The 25,949-nt window shown below is 39.8% G+C and overlaps 1 protein-coding gene across 2 annotated transcripts in view; it reads left to right on the plus strand.

Moving 5' to 3' along the window:
• The window catches only part of Ctnnd2 (catenin delta 2), an 894,554-nt gene that overhangs the window by 541,173 nt on the left and 327,432 nt on the right, over positions 1-25,949 (plus strand). For both annotated transcript variants that reach the window (XM_055618984.1, XM_055618985.1), the window contains exon 9: positions 5,155-5,410. In XM_055618984.1, the coding sequence (XP_055474959.1) occupies positions 5,155-5,410 (256 nt within the window). The remainder of the gene's footprint in view (positions 1-5,154; positions 5,411-25,949) is intronic.

Below are 25,949 nucleotides of genomic sequence, written 5' to 3' on the forward strand. Positions count from 1 at the left end.
TTCTAGCACACATGCTGTGATGAGAGGAAATAAATACGTGCAACATGAAACATGAATACAAAATTACACGGAAGAACATGTATGTAAGTTAGCTGAGTATGGATTCATTCACCTTCTAGTGTGTCCACTCATTTTGTTCACAGTTTAGTTTTTAGAACAAATTCTACAAACATACTAAAATATGTTGCACATAAAAATACCTGGACTGATAATCAAGAGTAGCTATTCCTGATTGTTGAAAAAGGTCTTAGTAATTATTTTTCTGTTAACTTATATTTTAAGTACCCAGTTAAAAAAAGAACTTCTTAGTTCTTAGATCTGGGCTTGGAGAGATGGTTCAGTGGTTAAGAGCACTGTTGTTCTTACAGAGGTCCTAGTTTCAGTTTCCTGAACACACGTGGCAGCTCACAGCCATCCGTAACTGAAGTTCCAGGAGATCCAACACCTCTTCTGGCCTCTCGGCACCAGACATACACGTGGTATATAGCTATCCATGCAGACAAATCACCCAAACACATGAAAAAACCAAGTATGTCTAGAGTAGTGTTTTTAATTATCAGTGCTATATAAAAGAACAGCACTGGTCAACTGTCTAAAACAGGATTTTGTCCCCCTTTCTCCTTCAAACTTATGTTCTATTCATTCATGATGATAATGTCTATGGCATCTTACATCTGTTCTCACATTTTGGGGAACCCTTATGCTCCACTTCAAGTAGAAGCAGTGAAAACAGCCTGAACATAAGTCATGAGGATTTCGCTGTGACTGTAACCATGCTGAAAATACTTTTCTCTGAAGAGATAGACATATGAAATTACAATACCATGCTGTATTTATTCTTGAATAGTTATCCATTGACTATAGCCAGTTCAACCTGTTAAGTACAGAACTTTGGGAGACACAGTTTAAGTCCATGACAGCTTTGCTGAAAGTATTTCAAGTTAGGAGCCAAAGACTGTTTACCTCTGAACTAATAGACTTGAGAGGTCTTGGTCCCACTATCACTGAGCCATTCTCATGTTCTGATTAGAGGCACTATTTCTTAATTACCTTCTTATATGTTTCTTTTGCATTAAATTATCTAGATAACACAGGGAGATGTCTGTATGTACACACACACACACACATGTTACTATATATATAGTATATAAATACTAAATATATATATATATATATATATATATATATATATATATATATATATATTAACATAAGACTGGAGACGTGGTTCAGCAGTTAAGAACATGGGCTGCTCTTTCAGGCTACGTCACTTCAGTTCCCACATGGTTACATGCAGTTCCCATATGCAGCAGCCTGTAACTGCACTTCCAGGGGGCCTGAGGCACTCCTCTGGCCTCTGCAGACATCAGACACCCACATGGTACACAGACATACATGGAACCAAAATACGTATATACATAAAATAAAATAAAATAAAATAAAATAAAATAAAATAAAATAATAAAATAATATAAAATCAAGGGTTAAAAAAACACAAAAAGAAAATTTTTTTTTCTTCCTCTTTGTTGAACTCCACTTTATATTCTTTATAACAGTTTCTTACCGTGTGCCCAGATTCCTGGATTTTATTCTCTTCCTGTTTTTTCCTTTTCAGTAAACAATGTTTTAACCATCATTTATAAAGCAGTATTTGGATTTACTAACAAGGATATATTGTCCCTTTTTCAAATATAGCACACAAAGCATCTCTGTTTTGCCTTGACAAACTAAGGTTTTATTTGTGCAGCTTTCCAGAAAACAAACAGATAATTTCAGCAACGGCATAGGTGTCTGTCGAAATGTCGAGTCCGCTGCAGAAGACACAGCTTGTTCAATCTCCCCAGGGAGGCGGGCAACACAGTTCACTGAGTTCAGAGAGCTCATGGAGGGAGAAGGGCTGTTTGAGGAGGAGATGAGAGGAAAAGAAGTTTGTGGAGCTGATAATGTGCCAATCCCTCCAAATGTTTGCCAGGAGGACATTCAATTGGATGGAGTAATCTGCAGGGTCAAAGAAGCTCTCGACCGCAGATGGAAGAAAATGTCTAATGGCAGAAATTAAGGGAAAGGTGAATTAAAGGAAAGACTTCTAATGGAGGAACGGCAGTTGTTTATCTTTGTTAACACACAGGCCAGCTTTGTATGAGATGTACAGAGAGCCACATAGCCCAGCCACTCAGAGGGCTGTGTTGAACTTGACTCCTACTGTGCTCTTTCCAGTGCCACCTACACAATCCCATGAAACAGCTCCGTGACACTCTCAATCAAGGTTTTGCTATGTAGTTCAGAATGTCTGCAGAGTCCCAGGGTAGAGAAGGGTGTGCTTGAACTTGCAAACCTACTGCTTCAGCTTTCTGGTCACTAAGGACAGCCTTGTGGGCACTATACCCAACCAGTTGCGATTTCTCCAATGCTACTACAGCTGTTCATTCACTCAGTGTTTTCTGTGTACCAGATATTAAAATAAACTGTGATGCTGTGGGATCATTTAAAAAAAAATTGACTTAATTATAAGGGATTTCAATCCTGCATTGCTGGGGGTCCAGCTTCTCACATATTTTGTTCTCCACAGTCACAGGATCTGTTCTTTATAGTAAAGGGCTGTTGTTGCCCTCTTTGCACTGAGAGATACTTTACTTTTGTGGTTGAATCATTGTAATTCAACAAGGGAGACTTTAACAGTATAAATTTGAATTATTAATTCTCAAAAACCATCTTTCTTACCTAAACAGAGATTAAAATAAATAGTCTGGCAGGATTTCTCAGTAGGTAACCTGTGTGTTATGTAAGCATAAGGGCCGGAGATTAACCCCAGTACTCTAGGGGAAAGGCTAGTTGTGGTTGTGTGCACTGCTGGCTAAGCCCTGGGGAGGCAGAAAAAGTAGGACCCCAGAAAGAAGCCAACCTAGTTGGATCAGCGAGCCCTGTGTCCTGTGAGAGAGCCCTGTGAAGAAGTGTGAAGTGGAGGAAGGCATGGAAGCTAGATCTCTGGCCTGCACATGCCTGTGCACCAGCAGGAACAGCACCCCAGGCTATGTCTGCATTCTACATACATCATCTGTCTCTGTCTCTCTCTCCATGTTCATGGATGATTCTTCTGGACGTCCACTTAACAAAGTCAAAACTACCAAGGTCAAAGTTATGCTGATTCTAAAAAAAAATGAGAACTTTTGGAAAGTCATTCGTCCAGCTCAGATTTTCTAGCCCACATCCTCCTGGCCTAACCCAGGGACTCACTGATGAGACGCAGAGACTTTGATGTGGACACAGCTACATGCATCCTTATTTTTGCCTCTGCATGTGAAAAAAAAAGTCAGATATTTGAAATTTTTATGTATCTTTTTTGAATATCTTTGTATATTCAGTTTTATAAAGATAATAAAAGTTAGTTTACATACCAGTCAATCATAATTTTTCAGTGTGATGTTCAGGTGTTTGATTCCTGTGGTTAACCCATCGATTCCCTCTACCTTTAGTTGACATTTTCTCTAAGTCTGTGCTCCTTGGCATTATTTACTCATTCTACTAAGTAACTAAAATATTTGTTTATGAGAATATAAGCCTGATCTAGAGGTTGGTAATAAGCATAAGATCTGGAGACTGTCCAAATTCATTTTCTGCTAGAGACCAACCTGGCAGGTGACTTCATCTCTCCTAGCCTCAGTTTCCCATCTGTAAAGTGAAACTGGCATGCTTCCTTTTTCACAGGATGCAGAGGAAATGTGAGTTGATACAGTGAAGAAGGAGCCTTTAGATGCCCAGGACAAGGACCTGTCCCCTTGAGGCCCATTGCACAGTTCCTTTGCATAGTTTTGTAGATTTCAGCCTCAGTAGTGGAGTAATGGCTCCTAGTGTTCCATTTTCTCTGTTACATAGTGTAGGCCTTTCCTGCATGAAATCAAACAATAATCCCAGGAGCCTATTTTGCTCCCTTTTATAACTCCACAGTTTCATCTTAGCGAAAGCAGTTACCTTGTCCAAGACCAAGGACTAGAGTAGGAGTTCAGATCTGATTTCTGAAGTCAAGCACTTAATGAGCTGTATGGGCCTTCCCCGGAAAAGGCCACAATGAAAATCAAACAGGGGGCTGGAGCTGACTCAGTGATTAGGAGCACTTGTCCCTCTTGCCTGGGACCTGTTACATGGTAACTCATATCTAGTCACCTCCCACTCACTGGAAAGATGATATTTCCATTTTACATGTCAGTTTGACATTAGATGTGAATATTTTTGCAAGACAGATAGAAACAGTGGCCTGACATCATCTGAAACAATGAAAGAAACAAAAATGGAGGTTCAGTTTGGAAACCGTGGAACTGAGTTTAGTAACTTGTGTGAAATCTCCACACAACCTAGACATGTTGAAAAGATGCAGAGACTTTGGGGGAAGACACTCTGCCTTGTGACTGGCTGGCTTTTTTCTTCCCCAACACGTCTGCAGTCTCCCAAGTGCGTTTGTTCCTGTGACAGCTTTACTGAGAAAGAGACACATGAGATCTTCAGGGATTTACTTTAGAGAAAGGAGAACAGCCCTTCCTGGGAGGCTTCGATGCTAATTATGCATCCGGAGCCCTTCTTTCCCCACATCCACCCACAGGCACACACTCTCCCTTCCCTTTCCTCTATCCTGGAAAATGACTTTGTTGCTAAATTTATTACAGACTTAATAAAGTTAACGTAATGTTAATCGGAACACATCCTGAGTGATCTCTGCTGGAACAATGAAGAACTAACTGTCCGTGTTTCCTTATGAAGGATTCTCCACTGGGTTTTGTTTTAGCCTGGGCTGGAGATCAAACCCGAGCCTTGTGGACACTCAGCAGCCACACGCACACAGCACAGGTTTTGTTTTAGTTTTGAATGACAGTCACATGTGGGATGTGTGTGCCTTCCCTTTGATGTTGGTTGGTGGTACACACCCGCCAGTGAGCTTCTGCCCAGTATTCTCAGTTTATTTATGAAACAGAATTTGAATTGTAGTTTGACTAGATAAGCATTGACAATGTTGGGTCATTTGTGACAGATTAATTTTGTTTTATTCTTTCGAACCCCTATTTTTTTTTTTATGTGTGTAATGTTCCCCCTGCCTAGACCTGGTTAACCATTTCTGTGAGCAGATCCTCAACTTTTTACTTTGTCCCTACTTTCCTGTCCTAGCCCCATCCTCCCCTGGTGTCGACTCCGCCCCCTTGCAGCGCACAGGCAGCCAACATGGGCCACAGAATGCCGCCGCAGCCACCTTCCAGAGGGCCAGCTATGCTGCTGGCCCAGCCTCCAACTACGCAGACCCCTACCGACAGCTGCAGTATTGTCCCTCCGTTGACTCTCCATACAGCAAATCTGGCCCTGCCCTCCCACCCGAAGGCACCTTGGCCAGGTCCCCATCCATTGACAGCATTCAGAAAGACCCCAGGTGGGTAAAACCGTATTTCTTTACTCTGAGATGTATAAAGGGGTTTTATAACCTCGTTTCTTCTTGGCATGCTTTGACCTGTTATTGCCTTCTTGATAGTGGTTGAGAATGAAATGGTTGGCTTTTCTTGGGTTTTTACAATTTTTGTTTGATACGAACTATGGGCACATAGGATGGACCTCTAATATCTCCTATGGGTCAACACCCAGAAGTAAACATGCTATTGTAAGAACAGGTTTGGGTGCCTATGGGTGTTGCCATCTGTTTTGATCTGGAGCTGTCTTCAGTGAAGTGGGAGCAGAGGGCAGGAGCTGGGCAGAGTTCTCGCCTGACCCTCAGTGTCCTGGTCCACATGTGTTAATGTCTGAGAGGAAGAGTTCGTTGCCAGCCTTTGTCTTCCTTTTTATCAGGTAAAGGATACCTCTCCAAATCACTCTCAAATTTGAAAAGTCAGAAATTCCATATTACTTTCATGTTCTAAGCCTGGACATGCTAAGCTGGGTTGCTTATGGAATGGTAAGAGTTTCTTTGTGTTAAATAAATTGTTCTGTAAGGTGTGTCTCTTATTTTCTTGTTTTCAGTGGCAGTAGGGATTACAGGATGGCCTGCTTCTGAACTTGTGGACTTATCTGTACGCACATATACAGATGTTTATGTTCATACTCATGTGTACATATACATACGCATATGTATGTAACCCACACCTGTGAACACTTTAGTTAGGCCAAAATTCTGGTATTTCTTCAAGGCAGGGTTAGAGTGTGATGATAAATTTGAAATTCATCTCCAAGCATTTTCTCTGACAGAGCACACAGCTTCTCATGTACTATATTGAGAATTTGCATGGTTTCTCTTCTAAAAAGAAATTGCTTCTCCAAACATGAAAGGTGAATGGAATCATTTCACAGTGTGCTTTGAGATAGTTGCCTCCATACAAATGAAACCCACGTGGAGGACCCTTGCTAAGTGTTGTGTTTGGTACAGTCTGCATTGTAAAGTTGAATTGGACCAAAGGCTCAGCTCTAACTACGGGAGATTGAATGTATAGCTCGTCCACACTGTACAGTGCTAGTGTCTGGATTCTCAGGCTTTCACAGTAGTCAAAAGTCTTTGTACTGAAACTGCCCTTAATTTTTAAAGCATGTATGGTTGAAACTTTCTTCAGAAAGTATTTTTATCACTCTTTATTTGGAAGTATTTTATTCTTAACCACCAAGTAAAAATATGTGGGAGTAAAAATTTGTGAAAACAACAGAGGTGTTCATACAGGGACTGTGCCAAACTTGACATTGCTTGACTTTAACACTGCATATTCAGCTTGCGGACATGTGTTTATATTGTATATTATATATTCCAGTCCTCCTGTTGCTGTAGTAAAACACCAACCAAAAAGAGCGTGTGGAAGAAAGGGTTAATTTGCTTACACTTTTCAGTCATAATACATTATGGGAAAGTAAGGGCAGGAGCTTGAAGAAGAGAGTCCTGCTTCCTGGCCCCCTGCTTCTTCACAGGTTAGGGCTTGGGTGGCTTCATTATGCAGCACAGAACCTCAGGCTGAGGGATGGTGCCATTCACAGGAGGCTAGGCCCCCTGCATCAGTTAATAATCTGGACAGTTTCCCAACAGACACGCCCACACATCAATCTGATAAAGACAGTTACTCAGCTGAGACTCTTTTATTCAGATGCCTCTAAGCTGTGGCAGGTTGAGAGAGGGATGAACATACCTTCAGCTGAAGCAAGTGTCACTAGTCAAGGCTGTCTCCTAACTCACTATGTATTCTAAGTTAGCCTCAACCTCACAGTCTTCCCGCACAACCTCCTAAGTGAAAACATTATAAGCATGAGTTACCTCATTAGAATAAGATTTTATTTGCAATAAAAAGGATTTAAGTGTTCATAGTGAAGAAATTCGGCTTAATAAGAAACTAAATTTATATTTCTCTGGATGCAGCCTAGCTTCTGTGTTTTATACTGCGTGGTAAAAGCACTTTATTTCAATAACTGGAATATCCTTCCTTTGCTATATTGCTGTCACTTTTATAGGCTTGTTTCTTTCTGTATGGTGTCACAGCTCTTACAAGTTATGGATTATGTCACTTATATTTATTGGGTGCCTGCTTTAAAGCAAAGAGAGAAACATCAAGAAGAAATGGTAGAATGAGTAAGAAAATATCTGCCACTAATCTTTTGGTACATGTTAAACTTATATGTGGGTTAGTGCTATGCTGATTACAAGTTCATCTTTATTTTCAAGAATGCTATCTACTGGCCTTATGTATGCATGTAAATTCTGAAAATTCCAGCATGCTAAGCATAAATGTACAGATAAAATATAGGGAAAATCATGGCAAGTACCAAAATCAGATTGTTTCTTATTAATAAAAATAATATAGTAAAATAATTATATAAATATATATAAATATAAATAATACAATAAAATAATAGAAATAAGCAAAATAAAAGGCAAATAAACCCAGTAATATCTGGAATGAAGAATAAGATATAACAATGCCTTCTTGCAGGGTTTTCTTAAATCAAAAACTCTTATTGTTGTTATGAATTTAAAACTATATGACTCTAAGTCCAAAGTATTAACTTTATAGAGACATTTTATATTACCTTCAAATGATAATTTTTGGTTGCTTCTAGCCATATGCTAGAGCAAAGATTTCTCACTTTAAGGCTCAAGAATATTTACTTAGTCACTAGAAGCTGTTGGCCAGAATCTTTTGAGTCTCTTGATTCTTTTCATGCTTTTATACGTAGTATTCATTAGAATAGAAGGGATGTCCAGTTTGCAGCCTACAGCCCAGTGAGCTGAGGATAGCTATGGGTGCTGTCCTACGCTCAGCCCATAAGCCTACTAGTGACATTATAAGAGCTATTTGTGATTTTAATTTTGCTTGAGCCAGCATGAGCAGTTTTGTTCCTTGTGTATCTTCTGTGGCTTCTTTAGAGGTGTGGTCAGTGGGTCTGGGCAGCTTTGTCAGAGAAGGGAGAATGAGGAAGTGGTTCAAGTGGTTCTAGCAAAACACAGCTATTGTGAGCCGTGTGGATTCGGTTTCAGTTATTCCACTTTTCCAGTGTCTGACTCTTTGATCTCAACAGAGACCAATTTCTTTTTCATTAAGGAGCTCTATATAGCATTATTCAGTAAGAAGTTTCCAGGCAAATATTGACTTTTTAACATAAGATTTTGAAGTCAAGGGAGTCTTACTTGCTGTGTGTACTGAAGCCCCAGACACTGCTCCTGAGGGCTCCGGATTTCCTCCTTGATCATAGGGAGCTCAGTCACACAGATCTGGTAACAAGTTGAGCTCTCCTGCTTTTAATTGTAGACTCTACCAAATGCATAGGAACCTGTTACCCGATCAGATGGCAGCATCCAGTTTCCTTCTTAAAGTCTAGACTTCTGGGGAAACTGGGGTTTTTACAGGTACAAAATTCATTTTTCAGCCACATTTGCTGAAGATTTTAATTTATTTATAATTATATATTATTTTCTGTAAGATGTAAACCTCCTGACTATGGAAGGTGTATGATACCAAATATTAAATTGTTTCTATAATTATGTCATAAGTCACTTTTCTTTACCATCTTGCATTGAACAACAACAACGAAAAATGGAGCACTCAAAATATTTGTTTGTGTCAGACAAGAGGTAGCTGACTGTCAGTTGTTAACCAGTGACAATTAATTTCCATTGCCTCTTGAAAAGCTTTGCAGCAAATTGAGGTCATTAACTTGGAAGTTCTGACACTGGCAGAAAGAAGATTAGCATTTCAAAGTCAGAACAACAATACATTTTAGCATGAGGTTCCACAGTACATGGCATATTATAACCAGGAAACCCCAGTAGCTGAGACTCTTCAATCTGCTGAGTGTCATTCCTAACCACTTGAATGGGCTTGCTGTCCTAGGTATGTGTTGTCAGATAGTAAATGTGTTAGGAGATCAACAACAAAAAGGATGATAGACAGACTGACAAGCAGACAGATAGATGGAGGAAGAATGGGAATAAGAAAAGGCATCAGGTAAAGCAGTGGGGCCAGTTACATAAATGAAGCATGTTTATGGGTGAGAGGAAAGACTATCCACATATCTTTATTGTAATATCTTTATTGTCTTGCAATCTCAGTTTTCTAAGACATTTTCATATTTGCTTTGTTCTTTTCTCCTATGTGTTGTTTAAACTTCCATACTGGAGACTGTCACCCGAACAGTTAGCGTGGGCCGCCCCCCTTAGAAATAGGGTACCACACTGCTGATGCCCACACTGTGATAAATGGGCCATTGGTAAGAAGCCCTGAAGTATGGCTTTCAGTTCGCCACATGCAGCTGCTATATACTAATGGGTGCTATTTTATGGGTGGGTCTTCTGACTTTCAAAGTTAGCACAGTGGTACCGGTATTTTTTTGACTCCACGCATCAGTTCATTTTTGAAAGCTTTATGGGTGCCAACAGAGAGTGGCCACTCTTTCACCTTACACAGAAATATTCCCAATTGTATAAGACACCGGGGAAGAGAGACATGAAATAACTTTGAATGTAGGTCAGGTATTTCAATAGCATAAAAGTAGTCTTAAGGAAAAAAAAAAAAAGTTGGTTAAACATAGATGTTTGGAAACCACTGACTTAAAAGCCATGATGAGGAAGCAATTACTTATCTGGATGACAGAGTGATGTTAAAATAGTTTAAGACACTCTTATATATCCACCTCTGTGAATGTGAAAAGGGTAATGTCTTTTTAATTCATTTACCTACATTGACAGTTTTGGGTATTCTTGATGAATAAATGAGAAGTAGAGTATTTCTTCTGAGAACATCCTATGCTCTCCCTAAAAGTAATAGTATTTACTTTTAATCCTTTAAAAATCTATCAATGTCTACCATACCACATAAAATTAACAGTAATAAAGTCTGAGGTAACAAGCATTCAACATGACTCCCAGTAGCACTGCCTTCTGTTGTTTATATGTTGAGTCACCCTCATCCATGTTGAATTTGAGTGGGCCTGTGTGTGTAACAGAATAATGAAGAGGGGAAGTTGGTGGGTTGTGAAAGCAGAAAGCAACTCAGAATGCTAGGGACCTGCAAGCAGTGCTGTGAGCCAAGTTTGAAGGTCACTGCCAGCTGAGTCTTTGGGTTTCCCAGCTTAGCTCTCAGACATGGTGGAACAGAGATGATTAACCCCGATGCCTCTTGTCCTGGTTCCCTGTGCAGATACACAGTGAAGTTAATAACTAATGTGATTGCTGTTTTCAGTCGTTGAGTTATAGCATGAGTTGGTAGACTGAGCCTAAGTGACCTTCTCAACAAACCACCAACCTTTCCTGAAACCTTTTACCCTTTGCTATTCAAAGGGGACTAGCCAAGAAGTAGGCACAACTAACATGTTCAGCAAAACACAAATGGGTGAACAAAATACAGGATATACACACCATACTCAGTATAGATATGGAATGAAGTATAGATATATTATAATGTGGATGAAACTTAAGGACATTTTTAGTGACATAAGCCCTGTATAGGATGGCAGATATTCTTTAAAATATTATAAGGCAACGCGAATATCAAATTTAGGTAGAATAGTGGCTACTAGGGTGTGTGGGAGAATGACGATTGATATTTAATGACCATTGTCTTTATGTTTGGGATGACAATTTACTAGAAGCATACTGTGAAGGGTGTTTGCACAGTTCGTGAATGTGCTTAATTGCACTAGCCTTGAAATAGTTAGAATGGTAATATCACAGTATATTTGATAGGGGCAAATGTAAACGAGGGGTCTGGTAGGATAGAGCTGAGCCAGTAAAGCGCTTCCTGCCCAACCATGAGGACCTTATCCCCCATTCTCTATGTAAAGCTGGATGTGGTGGACTGTCCCAGCACTGGCAACGGAGACAGGATTCCTGGGGCTTACAGACCACCCAGCCTAACCAAATTGATGCGTTTCAGATTCAGTGAGAGACTTTGCTTTAAAAAAAAGCACTGAGGTCCACAACTGGAGAGATGGCTTGGTGGCTAAGAGTGCTTATTCTTTTTCTGGATGACTCAAGCTCAGTTTCCGACAACCACATCAGGAAGTTCACAATCTCCTTTAACTCCAGTTCTAGGGGATCCAATATCCACCTGTGTCCACAGGCATTTGTACTCACCTAAAGTCACATAAAGTCATACAGGCACACACACACACACACTGGGGGGGGAGGGGGCATTACTTCTTATAGACAGATATACGAGCAGGATAAGGAAGCCAGAGAGAGAAAGAATAAATGAGGCATGCTTATAGATCCTGGCTATGACTGTTTTCCAGGCTGTGCCTTCCACTACCTTGTAGGAAATGGTAAAAAGCCTGTGGAGGTTACCACAGCATTTTTGCTTTGCACTACTCCTCAAATGGACCACTAAATTCTATAAATATATTATAGTAATACATTGCCTAATTACAATAACTATAATACTATGTTAAAGAATGAATGTAAAGTAGATTTTTAAAGTAGATGTCATATTATTCTATAGAACAAAACAATTTATTCATACTGCTTGAGAATTAGCATCTTTATGATGATCAATTTAAGGTATTTTATTCTTTTACCCAGAAAATATTTACTGAACAAACCATCAGACACTGTTTTGGATATTGAAAAACATTTACATTAGGTAAATGAGGTGAAAATAGTGACTAGGAAATAAATAGGAAATAGCTATGCTTAAAATCTTATAAACTTTAAATTGAATGTAAATGAAAACTTATCTCTTACATTTTTATTTAAAATTACCCTTACTAACTGCTTGTGCCAACCAGCACATAATTCTGTTTAATAACATCAGCCCTTCTCTTACTGCCTTTTGGCTTAAGAGCCACAGTTCCGGCTTGTGATTTTTGACTCAGTTAGTTGATTTCCACTCAACCCAAGGACAAGGCACCAAATCACCACAAAGGCCCCAAATCAGCAAGTTTTCAACCAAAACCAATGAATCCAATAGAAAGTCATCCTGTCCTCCCAAGAGCCAAAAGGACCCTTCTCTGTCTCTTCACAAAGACGTTGCTGTGATTCAAGCCAGCCTGTTATATTAGAAAAGAACTCAATAAGGTAAATAAAGTACTTCTGACATTGCAGGGTGAAGTATCATAATGCCTGCGTCTTTAAATAAGGTGTTCTGTTTCTGTCGGGGCCTCATTGTCCTCTGTTTTGACGATGACTGAAATATTTAAATTTGTCATGAATCAGATTGAAAGTAACAGAAAATGACAATGTTAATATTGTAAATGGAGCTTTAGTAGCATGAATAATGTGTGTCTGTGAAGCAATGTGTAAATATTTTTCAGGACACATCTAAACAAATATTCACAGACAATTAAAACACATATACAGAAACATAGAACAGACACATGCACACACACACAAATTGGAGCTGCTTCTGTCTGTATAGCTTTAAATCCAACCCTAACCCTAAGGACAAGGCACCAAATCATCACAAATAACACGTTTGTGTTCTTCAAAAGCAATACAGTTGTAGTTTTATTACCGACATCATTGGTTTACATCATTTAAAAAATGGAGGCGAATTGGGTAGTGTAGAAGAATCCCTTTGGCCCCTGGGCCGGTGCTGTGCATTTGCCATTCCAGCCCAGGCTCCAGGCTGAAGCGTCTCTGTGTCATGTGCTGCATTAGCTCATTCTGCAGAGCGAACACTTAACAAATTGCAGGGAATGAGAATGCACTGCAGCAAGCTCCGTCAATAGGAGCTTGTTGTAAGTTTCCAGAGAGGTATAAAAGAGACAGGAAATGGGCTCAGCAGCCTCAGCCAGGAGGGCCTCATTGAAAACCAGTTCACAGGCTCAGATACAATAGAAGCTTTGGGGGCCTGGGCAGGAACTCTGAGAATGGTGCTGCGGATAAAATGTGTCCTGCACTGGGCCTTGCTGCAGCCTGTGGCGAGAGGTCTAGGCACCTCTGCCCCGGCTCTGCCACCATGCTGCTCCCTTTCCCCTCCTCTTTGTCTTAGTTCTGCTCACTGGGGCTATTAATGGAAAAGATTAGGGTCTGCCTTTATGTGTAGAACTCTACAGCGCTTTGAGTTCTGCCTTGCTCAAGAGATGTGTTGTGGACTTAGTACCATCCTCCAAATTCCTGTGATGAAGTCTTAACCCCTAGACTCAAAATATGTTAGAAACAGGTGGGTGATTAAGGTAAATTAAGAGTGCTATGCTGAGGCCTCTCATCCTATAGGACTGGTGAGAAAGACTATGCACACAGTGTAAATCCAGCCATGTGCAAATTGAGGAGAGAGGCCTCAGAAGGGAGCCGCTGCCAGGACCTTGACCTTGGGTTACAGCCTCCAAAGCTGTGAGAAACTGAGAGTTAACATTGTGAAATGGCATGAAGTATTTTATCACCACAGCCCTAGCTGGGTTGGGCAGCCATGGCAGTGCATAGATGGACAGTGGATTTTCAGTGACTGCATCATCTGCCTGGTGCTGTGCCAAGTTCTCTTTGGGCAGTGTAAATGCAAAAGCTTTCAGCTGTGATGGGATCCTGTAGAAATCTACAGAGCTGTACCCTCAAGACGTAAGGTAGTGTGGATCTGTGGTTGTGACAACTTCTCTGGGAAGGCCAAAGTGAGGCTGGCCTAGCTGGAGCAACATTTTCTTCAGACAGATGTGGCTTTTCTGAAGATTAATGTAGTGTAAAGTTTAAAGTATATGTGCAGGTCAATATAGATCCATTTATTAGCTCTAAAAATTTTTGAAAATGAATATATAGTTTCCATAAAAATGAGATTTGAAAATGGGCAGCTCTATAATTTTCAATATATATACACATACACACACCTATATACTTGTGTGACTGGGTGTGCATATGTGTAAATGACCCTGATGTATGGGCATGCCAGTCACAGAAGTGAATTGATTTCTAAAAATTAATAATCACTTCATGGCTTAAGATTTAAAATCACTGAAAAACTATTCGGTCCACCAAATTTTGGATTTTGTACCAAAACATGTCACATGAGCTCACATGAGCTCTAGAGTGAGCAAAACTCACTAGCATCTAGAGGTTTGCCCTTCAAAGTGCAGGCTTGAGCCTCAGTGCTGGCAGGAAAATTAGAATCCCAGGCCCTACTCCCTGCCTCTGACACCACGATCTATGTTTAAACAGACCCCAAAGTGAGAGCTGGGCATGTGGCAGTCATTGTCACTCACTCTATCAGAACCACCTCCCAAACACTACAACAAGTTAATTGCAGAAGCCGGAATCAAACAGTGGCATTAACATGTCACTCTGATTGGACCATGTTAAATGTGCCCGGTATTATAGTGCAGTGTTTTGGTAGAATAAAGTGTTAGGATTGTTTTATTTTTATAGACTTAAGAGTGTTTCTTAATTGACATAAATGTCTGAATTTGAGAAGCCAGGTGTTTCATGAAATTCATATTATGATCAACAAAACTCACCATTTAAAATAGCAGAGTATAGATTTTTATTTATTTATTACAATTTATTTACTTTGTATCCCAGTGGTAGCCCTCTCCCTCATTCCTTCCCAATTCTGCCTTCTCTCCTTCTTCTCCTCCCATTCCCTTCCCCCAGTCCACTGATAGGGAAGGTCTTCCTCCCCTTCCATCTGACCCTAGCCTACCCAGTCTCATCAGGATTGGCTGCATTGTTTTCCTCTGTAGCCTGGCAAGGCTGCACCCTGCTCAGGAGGAGGTGATCAAAGAGCTAGCCACTGAGTTCATGTCAGAGACTGTCCCTGTTCCCCTTACGAGGGTACCCCTTGGACACTGAGCTGCCATGGGCTACATCTGAGCAGGGGTTCTAGGTTATATCCATGAATGGTCGTTGATTGTAGTATCAGTTTCAGAAAAGACCCCTGTGCCCAGATATTTTGGTTTCATTGTTCTCCTTGTGGAGCTCCTGGCTCCTCCAGGGCTTTCTATCTCCCTCTTATTTTATAAGATTCCCTGCACTCTGCCCAAAGTTTGGCTATAAGTCTCAGCATCTGTTTTGATACCTTGCTGGGTAGAGTCTTTCAGAGATCCTCTTTGGTAGGCTCCTGTCCTCTTCCCTGTCTTCTCCTGCTTCTGATGTCTATCCTGTTTGCCTTTCTGAAAGAGGACTGATCATCTTACCCAGGGTCCTCCTTCTTGTTTAGCTTCTTTAGGTGTACAGATTTTAGTATGTTTATCTAATATTTTGTGCCTAATATCCACTTATAAGTGAGTATATACCATGTGTGTCTTTTTGCTTCTGGATGATCATTTCTAGTTCCCACCATTTTCCTGCAAATTTTATAATTTCCTTGTTTTTAATTGTTGAGTACTATTTCAGTGTGTAAATGTACCACAATTTCTGTGTCCATTCCTCAGTTGAGGGATATCTGGGTTGTTTTCAGATCCTGGCTATTACGAATAAAGGTGCTATTTTTAAGGTGTATTTTACCTACTAAAATTTTTGTTTTCTTGCCTTTCAAAGGGTTCTATGTTCCCATCTCCCTTTCCCTAGCCAAATCCTTTAAATATCTCTTTCTTCCCCTATTGAACCATTCTTAGTTTGATGAGGGAGCTTTGAACTCATCTCAGAATTACTTATACTTGCTAAAGCCTTATTATTTCTATAGTGCTTCGTTGCGCTCTTTGACCTTACGCCATGCCCTTGGCTTTCATCAGTCTCAGTGAAATTGCTACATCCAGTCTCCTCTGATTACATCTAAGCAGTAGCATCTCTCTCCACTCTGAGATCCCTCAATCTGGGCATGGACACTTCCTGCATTGTCATTCTTCACAATCTGTATGAAGTATTTTGTCTTAAATCCCATGAGATAGATGCTTCTCAGGAAAGTCCATCATCTCTCTTATCACCATGTAAAAACATTCAAGTCGATGTCTTTAGCCAAATATATCTATCATATTGTAGCCTACAATTTCTTGTTAGAATTGCAGAATCCCATATCTACTTCCAGACCTATAGACCAAAATCCTCAGGATCACATAACACCATTTTATTTTACATTAAAGTTTAAGAAGCTTCAACTGAAAAAGAAAATCACTATTGCCCAGCCCCCTTCTTTTGAATTATCAGTAGAAGGTAGCAAAACACACACACACACACACACACACACACACACACACTTGTGTATCTTATTAGGGTAGTGAGCACCTTTGATTTGGGGCTCAACTCTTAGGAACAAAGCATGATGTGCAAACAGCTGATTTTGACCTTGTAAGAGAAAAGAGAAATGCAAACGCACCTAGAAGAAAGCAGCCATGCAAGCTGTGTTGTTAGACTAAATGTTCTCAGGGATTAGCAGCAGGAGACACGTCTTTGAGTTAAAATGAACAACTCTCAGGCCGAGGTAGACTACCTGAGAGTAAGAAGACTCTTGTTCAACAGCTGATTTGAGTTTTCAGTCCCAAAAAGCCTCTTCCAAGTCCCCGTCACAATGGCCCTGCACTGTCTTCACAGATAGTGAGTACTCTTTCCCACTATTGATAACCATTGATAACCGCTTTACATGAACAGCATTTCAAAAACACTTGCATATGTAGAAAATAAAAATAGGAATATGGGTTGAAAACTAACTTGTCCTATTGTAGAGCATTCATTCACAGAAATAAAAACCATCTCAACAAAAAGTTATATTTTTGATAAAATTGTCCTATTTGTTTCATAATTATATACCAAAATATTATGGATTACTACATGTATTTGTTCAGTTGTATACTATTATTCACAATAATCACTTCATTCAAAAATTAACAATTATATCTTTAGTGTCAGGAGAAATGAATTATACATCTATATGTATGGGTATGTATTTTTAAATGAATTATCAGAGTACACTTTTTAAATTAAATTTTTATTTTTTATATTAATTACAGTTTCTTCAGTTTGTATCCCAGCTGTAAGCCCCTCCCTCATTCCCTCCGAATCCCACTGTCCCTCAGTCCCTCATCTCCTCCCATACCCCTCTCCCAGTCCACTGATAAGGGAGGTCTTCCTCCCCTTCCATCTGACCCTAGCCAATCAGGTCTCATCAGGACTGGCTGCATTGTCTTCCTCTGTGGCCTGGTAAGGCTACTCCCCACTCAGGTGGAGGTGGTCAGAGAGCCAGCCACTGAGTTCATCATGTCAAAGAGAGCCCCTGCTCCCCTCCACTAGCAGAATACATTTTTAATCATCTCAAAGAGATAAAACATGGAGGTTCCTTTAATATGTGGAAACACATCATAATCTACATTTTACTGGGTCAAATTCTGACTCTTTCATTAGGCCTATAAAGAAAAATAAAACTTTGAAGGCTTCCATTAGGCTTCACCTTTGCGCCAGTTTCTAAGAAATAAGAAAGGAAACAGTCTCAGCTCCCTTCAAACCCCAGTTCAGGCAAAAAGGGGTCAGTTCTTCAGCTACAGACTTTGATTTCCATTTAAGGCTTTTACTCTTTAGAAAAACAGAATAATGTGTTGGATTGAAAGCAAGAAAAATAAAACTTGGCCTTGAAGTTTTTGAGAAATCAGTACCCATTCCTTAGCAGAATTTAAATGTAAACTATTTTAGCCTCAAAACAAATGGTTTCTTTCAATTAATACACAACCAATGAAGATGTCTGGAGTGCCTTCGAAACAATGGCTGACTATACACTTTCCTACCTTGGTACTCTTCACATTCAATGGCACACTGCCGAAGCCATGACATACCACCCTTGAATGGAGAAATGTTGGGCATTTCCTCTTTTAAGAAAGCCAGAGTTCTCCTCTGCCAGTAACCTGAAGTGCCCTGGCCTTGTTAGAAGAGATGCTATCTAGTGTCCCATTATTTGCCAAAGCAAAGAAGCCAGGGGAAATGCTTTCAGATATCTCCCTGCTTTTTTGTTCAGGCACAAGCCAGGCTTTCTGACAGCTCTTGCAGCTAAAGGGGTAACTTCCTTTGGTAATTTTTAACAAGAACTAACTGGGCCTGTGATCACTTACTTAAAGGTTGCCATGCTGTTTCAGTGTTTAGACACCTAGGAATGTGTTCTGTTGCATGGTGGTGTTGTGATGGGGCAGTGATCTTTGTGACTGGTTTAGGTCCCATTGGGGTTTGTCATGTAAATCTCAGGAAAGGGTTACCAGGATTTGTTGGAAATCTTCATATACCCAGATTAAGTGCAGGTATTCCAGACTCTGGAGACAACCCAGACCACAGTCAGAACATATCTAAGACAGTAGAGCTCAGCATCTCAAATATTTGACCTTGTTCTAGAGAAAACTGTATGAAGGTAAGCAGTTGGAAGGTAAGCAGCCCTCATAGGAGGCTCATGATGAGTTTCCCACAAAGTGGAAGTACTATAGGTTCCAGTGACGGGACAAGTGCCCAGTGTGGAAGACACAGATATGGAGGGAGGGTACTCTATAGAGTCCAGTTTTCATCTTGACATTGTTCTGATGAGTTTTGACCTTTTGAGGTGGTGTAAACAGATGTCATTATCATACTTCCAATCAGGGCCCCAAGGGATAGGAAATGGGCCTGAGCTTTGTGACGTTCATATCAGCCTCAGGATCAGACATGAGAGAGTTGTGTGTCAGCCAAAATCCACATCCACAATCTTTAGGGAATACTTAGAAGGAACCACACCTGTACACACATGAGCATATATTGTATGATTAGTTCTCCCATCTCTTTAAAGCACATCAGTCTGCTGGTACCCACTCCCTGCCTTCCTCTGTCAACTCAGGACTTTGCATCTCTTGAGCTTCCACAGGACCAGCTTACATCATTTCAAGGTGACATGTGTTTATAAGGCTATAATGTGGAATGGCTTTGCACAAATAATGGGACTTTCCTAAGTAACAAAGTATGAAGGCATGAGAGACAAAGTTGTTATTGTGTTTCTGGCCTAGTGGATGCATTTTGAACCGTTAAACTCTGTCCAGATCCAGCTATGCCCTACTTATAAAGCTATAACTAGGGTACTGGGCCATTGGACATAGTGCAGTTCCAGAGAATGCAACATTGCCTTGACCTAATGACCTTCATTACTGATATGGCTACAGGTGACAAAAAATGGAAAGTTAGATTTCTTTCTAGCATAACAGCATATGTTTCTGTCTCTTACATTTTTGTGTTGTTTTGTAAAATGCTAGTCATTTTATGTTGGTTTTTCTTATAGCTGAAACTGTTTTGATTCTGTCTCTTGGTGGCAGGTTCATTATCAGTTTGATTGTATGTTTCATGCTATTGGAAAGATGATAAAGCTATGTTTTAGAAAGCTTTGTTGAGCTCTGTATATTTTCAAAGAAAGGAAGAATAAGAGGCCTAAGTTTTGAATTTATTAAAACATAATTTGTGGTATACTTGTTTTGAAAACATCTTCATGCTTATGAAACTAAAGAACAGATTACATAAATCAATGTTAAGTTCTGTTAGTCCATTCTTGGGAATTGGTGTTATTTTAATATTGTTGAATATTAAACAGGTCTTGTTTTCAGTGTTGCTCTAGCATACTTTTTCCTTTTCAGTAACTCAACTGATTAAATGTTTAGTATTCTGCTCTATTCCCTCACTCACAGAGCTTTTTTGAAAACCATGACATAGTCACGTGTTTGTTTAAGAGCACCAATATTTAGATAAATAAAAATCCTAATGGAAAAGGCAAAATTGAAACAACTGTTCTTCTGTGCATGAAAGTGAAAGGTATTATTTCCCAATGAACATCACTGTTTCTGCCATAATCTGTCATCTGGATCTATGCAAACTAACAGTAAAAAAAAGTTAGATAAAACGTTGTGTTTGAAATTGATTTAATTTACTTTTGATTTGTGTTGGCCTCATCACTTGGCCCGTGCCAGTTAGATGCAATTAAGCAATTGCTATGGCCAATGAGCAAAGATACAAACACTCTGTGGAGTGGTCAGAAGCCCTCAGCAGAGTTCCCAGTCCAAACTCTATTACTATTCTGAAGTTTCGGGTCAGTGAGGTGCACCTTGCCATTTCTATTCCAGGCAAGAAGCATCCCTAAAAGCTCCATGGAAATTGAGATCACGTGATCCATCGCAAAGTCAGATGTGACCTACCAGAGTATTCTTAGTGTATAAAAAATCCGATGCATTACAGACTTACTCTGTGCTTTTCTACACTTAGAACTTGCCTCATAGCCTGTCAGTTTTATATACATAGTACATAGGCATTCTCAAGGTGGCCAAGGAAAGGCATGCCTGAACAGAAACCTAAATAAGAAGTGAATACAGTCCAGCAGAAACCTGGGGTTAAGAACAAATGGGAAGCCAACATGCCAAATCCCTGAGAAACCGCAACAAAGAAGTCTGGAGGTCTGGAAATGCCAACCTGGGCAAATGGGGCAAGAAATTAAAAGAGTTTCTTTCAAGGCACAGTTGTGGGGTGATCCTGTTAAGACTGGGTCTGTGAAAAATTGGATGGAGAAGCATTCAGCATTTTTACAGATACGGATATTAGATTTTAAAGGATCATTGGGGCTTTGAGAGAAAATGATGTCAAATGGGGTTAGGGGCAGGGATACCTTGTAGAGGACAGTGCAGACCCAGACTGTAAGGAAGTGGTCCAAGCATGAAGTTAGGGGGAAGAATGCTTATCAGAAGGCTTCAAATTGGGAATTACTGAAGGTGGAACACACAGAGTTCCCTGATAAATTTAATTGGGCGTTCTCAGAGAAAAGGACCAGGATAGCTACAGTAGTGTTAACCCGACAAGCTGGGAACAATCTTATTTCTCCAGATGAGCCATTCCAGATGACGTCCAGTTTAGGTGGCAGGGGAAGAAGCAGGATGGAAAGGTGAGGGCTTGCCCATTCCTAGCCAAGTATAGATGTGGCCCAGAGCTCAGGTCACAGACAAGGCTGAAAGGAAGCCTGGGGTCCCATCCTGTGATTCCACAAGGTTCACATCCTGGTCTGAGATTTTTTTTTTTTTTTTTTTTGCCCACATTGTAGCAGTTCTATGATTCCTAATAAGGTAGGCACTATTCTTATCCTATGTGACACTTGAGCAATCTCCTCAAAGCTGGCAAGCCGCTTTGAACAGAGGAAAATTTGGCAGAGAAAGCTGAAGTGATGCCAACCGTGAAAAGAGGGGATCAAAGAGGGTGCTCGACCATGCAAAGAAAGGAAAGAAAACAGGTAGACAAAGGACAAACCTGGTTCAGCTGCTGCTGTGCCAGCTAGTACGAAGGTTGACAGTAAGTTGCTGGAGTCTGCAAGCTTTAGCTCTGAGATCTGGGAAGTAAATCTCAGGCTGCTGGACTTACCAAAGTATGAAGGTGAAAAATAAAGACCTCAAGTGTAGTGACATTTAGAAACCAGTACAGTGTACCTTCAGGAATATGGACTGTCTTGGTTCAAATCTGTTCATCTGGCTGCTGTGATATTGAACTATTTACCTTATCTGCCACAGTTGTTCATATTATAATATGATGGTAATAAATTTCATGCCTTATTATTAGTCATAAAATTGTGGTGTTACTATATGCAAAATGGGTAAAGCAATGTCTGACATATATGTGTGTGTGTGTGTGTGTGTGTGTGTGTGTCTATATGTGTGTATGTATCTATCATTATCAATACAGCATTGTTATCATAGGCATCCTAAAGGTTAGACTGGGAGTTGGGGGAGGTAAGTAGTGAGAGAGAGAGAGAGAGAGAGGAGAGAGCGAGAAAGAGAGAAAGAGAAAAGGATCCAGACCTTGATTATAGCTAGCTGACTGAGCCTAGGCAGGGGAATAGCCAGGATCTGAAGAGTAGCAAATAGTACACAGATCTGTCAGCATACAAAGGAATTCTTTTGGGTTAATAGAGAAGGAGCTGGACTCCCTGAGTCCTCACAGCCAGGAGAAATGAGCTCAGTCAGAAGTTCTGCCCAAGAGAGACTTCCTTAAGCATTCCTGAGATGCTTTAAGCATCTTACATGTGTTCCTTAGTGGACAGACAACACTTCATCAGACTCCTAAGTCTAGGGCTCTTCAGCTCTGACAGGGCCTTTGATGCAAAGAAACATTATGATCTACACTAGAGATCTTGGGCTCTTCAAACAACTGAGAAAAGGGCCTCTTGACATTCCCACCTTTGCATAGATCCTCAAGTAACCTTGATAGTAGATGTACTATTTAAAAGTGTGTCACTATAAAGATGGTTTTAAGCGTACTTATAATTAGCACAAAAATGTACTTTAAATGGAGAAAAATACCATATAAAACTAAATAAAGGGTAATTTAGAGTTTATTACAGGTTGTCTTAGTTAGGGCCACTATTGCTGTAATGAAACAAAATGACCAAAACCAAGTTTGGGGTGAAAGGTTTCCTTTCACTCACACTTTCATGTAATAGTTTATCATCAGAAGCATTGAGGGCAGTTGTTCATGTAGGGCAGAAACGTGGAAATAGGAGCTGATGCAGAGGCCATAGAGATGTGCTGCTTACTGGCCTGCTCACCATGACTGGCTTAGCCTCCTTTCTTATCAAACCTAGGACTGCCTGCCCAGGAATGGCATCCCCCAGGATGGGCTGGGCCCTCCCCCCATCAATCACTAATTAAGAAAATGACTTCCAGACATTCCCACAGCCCAGTCTTATGGAAGTATTTTCTTAATTGAGGCTCCCTTTTCTCAGATGACCCCAGCTTGTGTTGAGTTAATGTAAAACTATCCAGCACACAGGTGAAAAGTAAAAGCATCATGCAGATACTTACAACATGCAAGAATGCGCCATCCATTGTACAGTCTCATTCCTCTTGCTAACTCTGCTACCCTCACTAACATACTGCAGGGGCCAGTAAGAAGAGGGTATAGCCTGTTGTGTACGATAGCTAAAGCAATTAGATGTACACTATGATATAATTTACATACTAGACTGTTGCTAAGGGATAGCAGCCTAAGTACTAAACTTCACTTGAGCTTCAGTTTCTAAACCTGAATAATTGGGATAAAATGATGGTACTTGCCTTGTGGGACTCTTTTGGGGATCAAGAGAGAGGGTGCTTAATGTCTGGATAAGTTGCTTTTTGCATGGGGGACAATTAATGCAGAAACTCATAACTGGTTAAAATGCTGACTAAATGATTGTGAGTGCTCAGCCCTAAATGAAACATCTAAATCACCTTCTCCGTGACCCAACAAACATCAGGAAAGAGGAGACAGAAATAAATTATGTAGCGGATGGAAATATAGGAGTCCTGGAAAACACTATGTCCTGGTTATGGCATGATGGCCATTGCAGTCATGAACACAGAGGGGCTATGGTTGTCATTAAGAGCATAATAGTGTCAAGATTAAATTAAAAAAGAAACTGTCTAAGGTCTGTAGAAATACACTCACAAGGTGAGTGTTCAACCACTAGCAGCTACTGATTTCAAAATTAAGTAGGATCAAAAATTTGATCCTAATTTTGCATTCTAGAGAAACCCTTTTCCCCTGCTGAAACCTAATTGGCCTCTGAAATCAGATTACTATGTAGCATTCTTGTTAGTAAAAGTACCATAAACAAATCATAGCTAATGGAGTAAGCACAGTTTACCTCTTGGTCTTAAAGCAATTTAGTCTGGATGGGGAATGGTCAGTGTTGTCCATTTAGACGCTACTCAGCAGAATGTGAAATCAGTTTGTACTTAGTGACTATTCAAAACTTCTTAAAGTTTTTACTTTCATGATACTCTTTGCCCTAGAAGTATTTTTGTGGCCCTGGGTATGAGGCAGACAAATCAAACATTTACTGCTAATATATCATAAAGATAAATTTTACAAACAATACTTTACATATAATTTTAGTATTTATCAAAGACAAAAGCAGATTTTCAAAGTACTAAGACAGATGTGTTATTTTTACATAAAGACATTTCAGCTGAATAATTAATATTGCAGGATATAGGGCATCTTTAACATTGGGTTGATCAGTATTTTGGTTTTATAATTATCAATGTTGAGAATGCAAAATAGTTTGCATAAATGCTATAAAATGGCAAAAGCATATTTGGAGCCATTTCAAGCTTATGCCCAAAATCTTGTAAGCAGTTTTTATAAGCCTTGAGACATCAACTCATCGAAATCTTTAAAAACCAGGCATTCTGCTATAGCACAGTGTAAAGATGTCATTGTTTGATGCACAGTGAGGAATGATGGCAGTAAAACAGTATGTCTGATTTCATAATTAAACAATATTTCTATTTTAAAAAACTTTGGATGTACAGTAGAAACACTGTAATTTGTAACATAGTAGGTCTGCAATCTAACACTAAATGTTTCCGGCAGTGTTTCTTGGCGCATAGTGGGACAGCATATACAGTGAAACCTCACAGTGCAGTACAGGTGAGGTAAGAGCTGTCAGCCCGCCTCACACTTGTCACATGATTGATTTGATTGACCTTTGGTCGTTGAGGGTTCAGAAAACTTATTCTTGCCAAATTTTTCATGACCGCATATTCAGTTACATGATGCCCCTGTAGAATGGCACCCTGAAGCTGAAGAAGGAGTGGCTGGGGGATGATTGCAAATTCTAACCCGGCGCTCTGGGTATTTTAAACAGGCAAGCTTTGCTCTCTAGTTTGCTGTGTGCAGGACCAACCAAAGAAGGCTAAAATCCAGCTGTGCATTTTCATAGCTAAGACAGAGAACTTGTCACTAGAGTTTTTGTCACTGAACTTAAAACCTGTACAGAATTCACTAGCTCTCAGAATTGTTAAGACAAAAAGTTGCAAAGATACACATTTTTATTCCCTAGTTAGGAAAAATTAATAATTGACATAAATACACTTTCATGTAGATTCACATTAATAATTTATTTCAAAGAAAATATCATTAAAGTGTTAATTCCACACTTGAGCTAGGCTGTACTAGTAATGAAAACTATAACCCTGCCTTGAAATCATTTTTTTATGGGTAAAAAGTTGTTTTTTTTTTTTTTAATGAGCAAAAATGGGATCAACTACAGGGACTTACTTATAAAATTACTTTAATATTTTTTCAGATGTGGAGTATAAAGTAATTTAAGTTCTCTGTTATCCATACAACTACAGTATTTTCAAACTAATACAGTGACACAAAATGCCATCCTAGGTGACATTGGTTACCATATTGAATTGTCCATGGGTTTTGGTCCAATCCTTCTACAACAAGATGATTAAAATCATGGTCTGAAAAACGCTAAACTGACATCTCTCATTTCTAGCGAACCCTAAGCTATTAGCTCATATTTTCCCACTCTTATTGTTTCTATAACAAAACAGAATCATGGGTAATTGTAAATAATTATTTTTGTTAGAAAGTTAATGTACATGGCACTCAGTTCCATTTGAATTCCAGGTAAGCAATGAGCAATTTCTATCATGTTCGTTAAAACGTTTTAAACATGCATTTAGTACGCGTATTATTATTTATATAAAGTTCAAGTGTTACTTGGCAGCTCACTCCCACAAGCTGTCCTTCCAGCTGCCCTTCTCATTTGCACAGGCAAATACCTCCGGGGGAAAGAGGACCAGGACCAGGCGGATGCTACTAGGTACCTGCAGGTGGGAAAGGAAGATTC

The sequence above is a fragment of the Psammomys obesus genome, unplaced genomic scaffold (assembly GCF_907164565.1).
Source record: "Psammomys obesus unplaced genomic scaffold, mPsaObe1.curated_primary_1811, whole genome shotgun sequence".
Classification (NCBI taxonomy): Eukaryota; Metazoa; Chordata; class Mammalia; order Rodentia; family Muridae; genus Psammomys; species Psammomys obesus.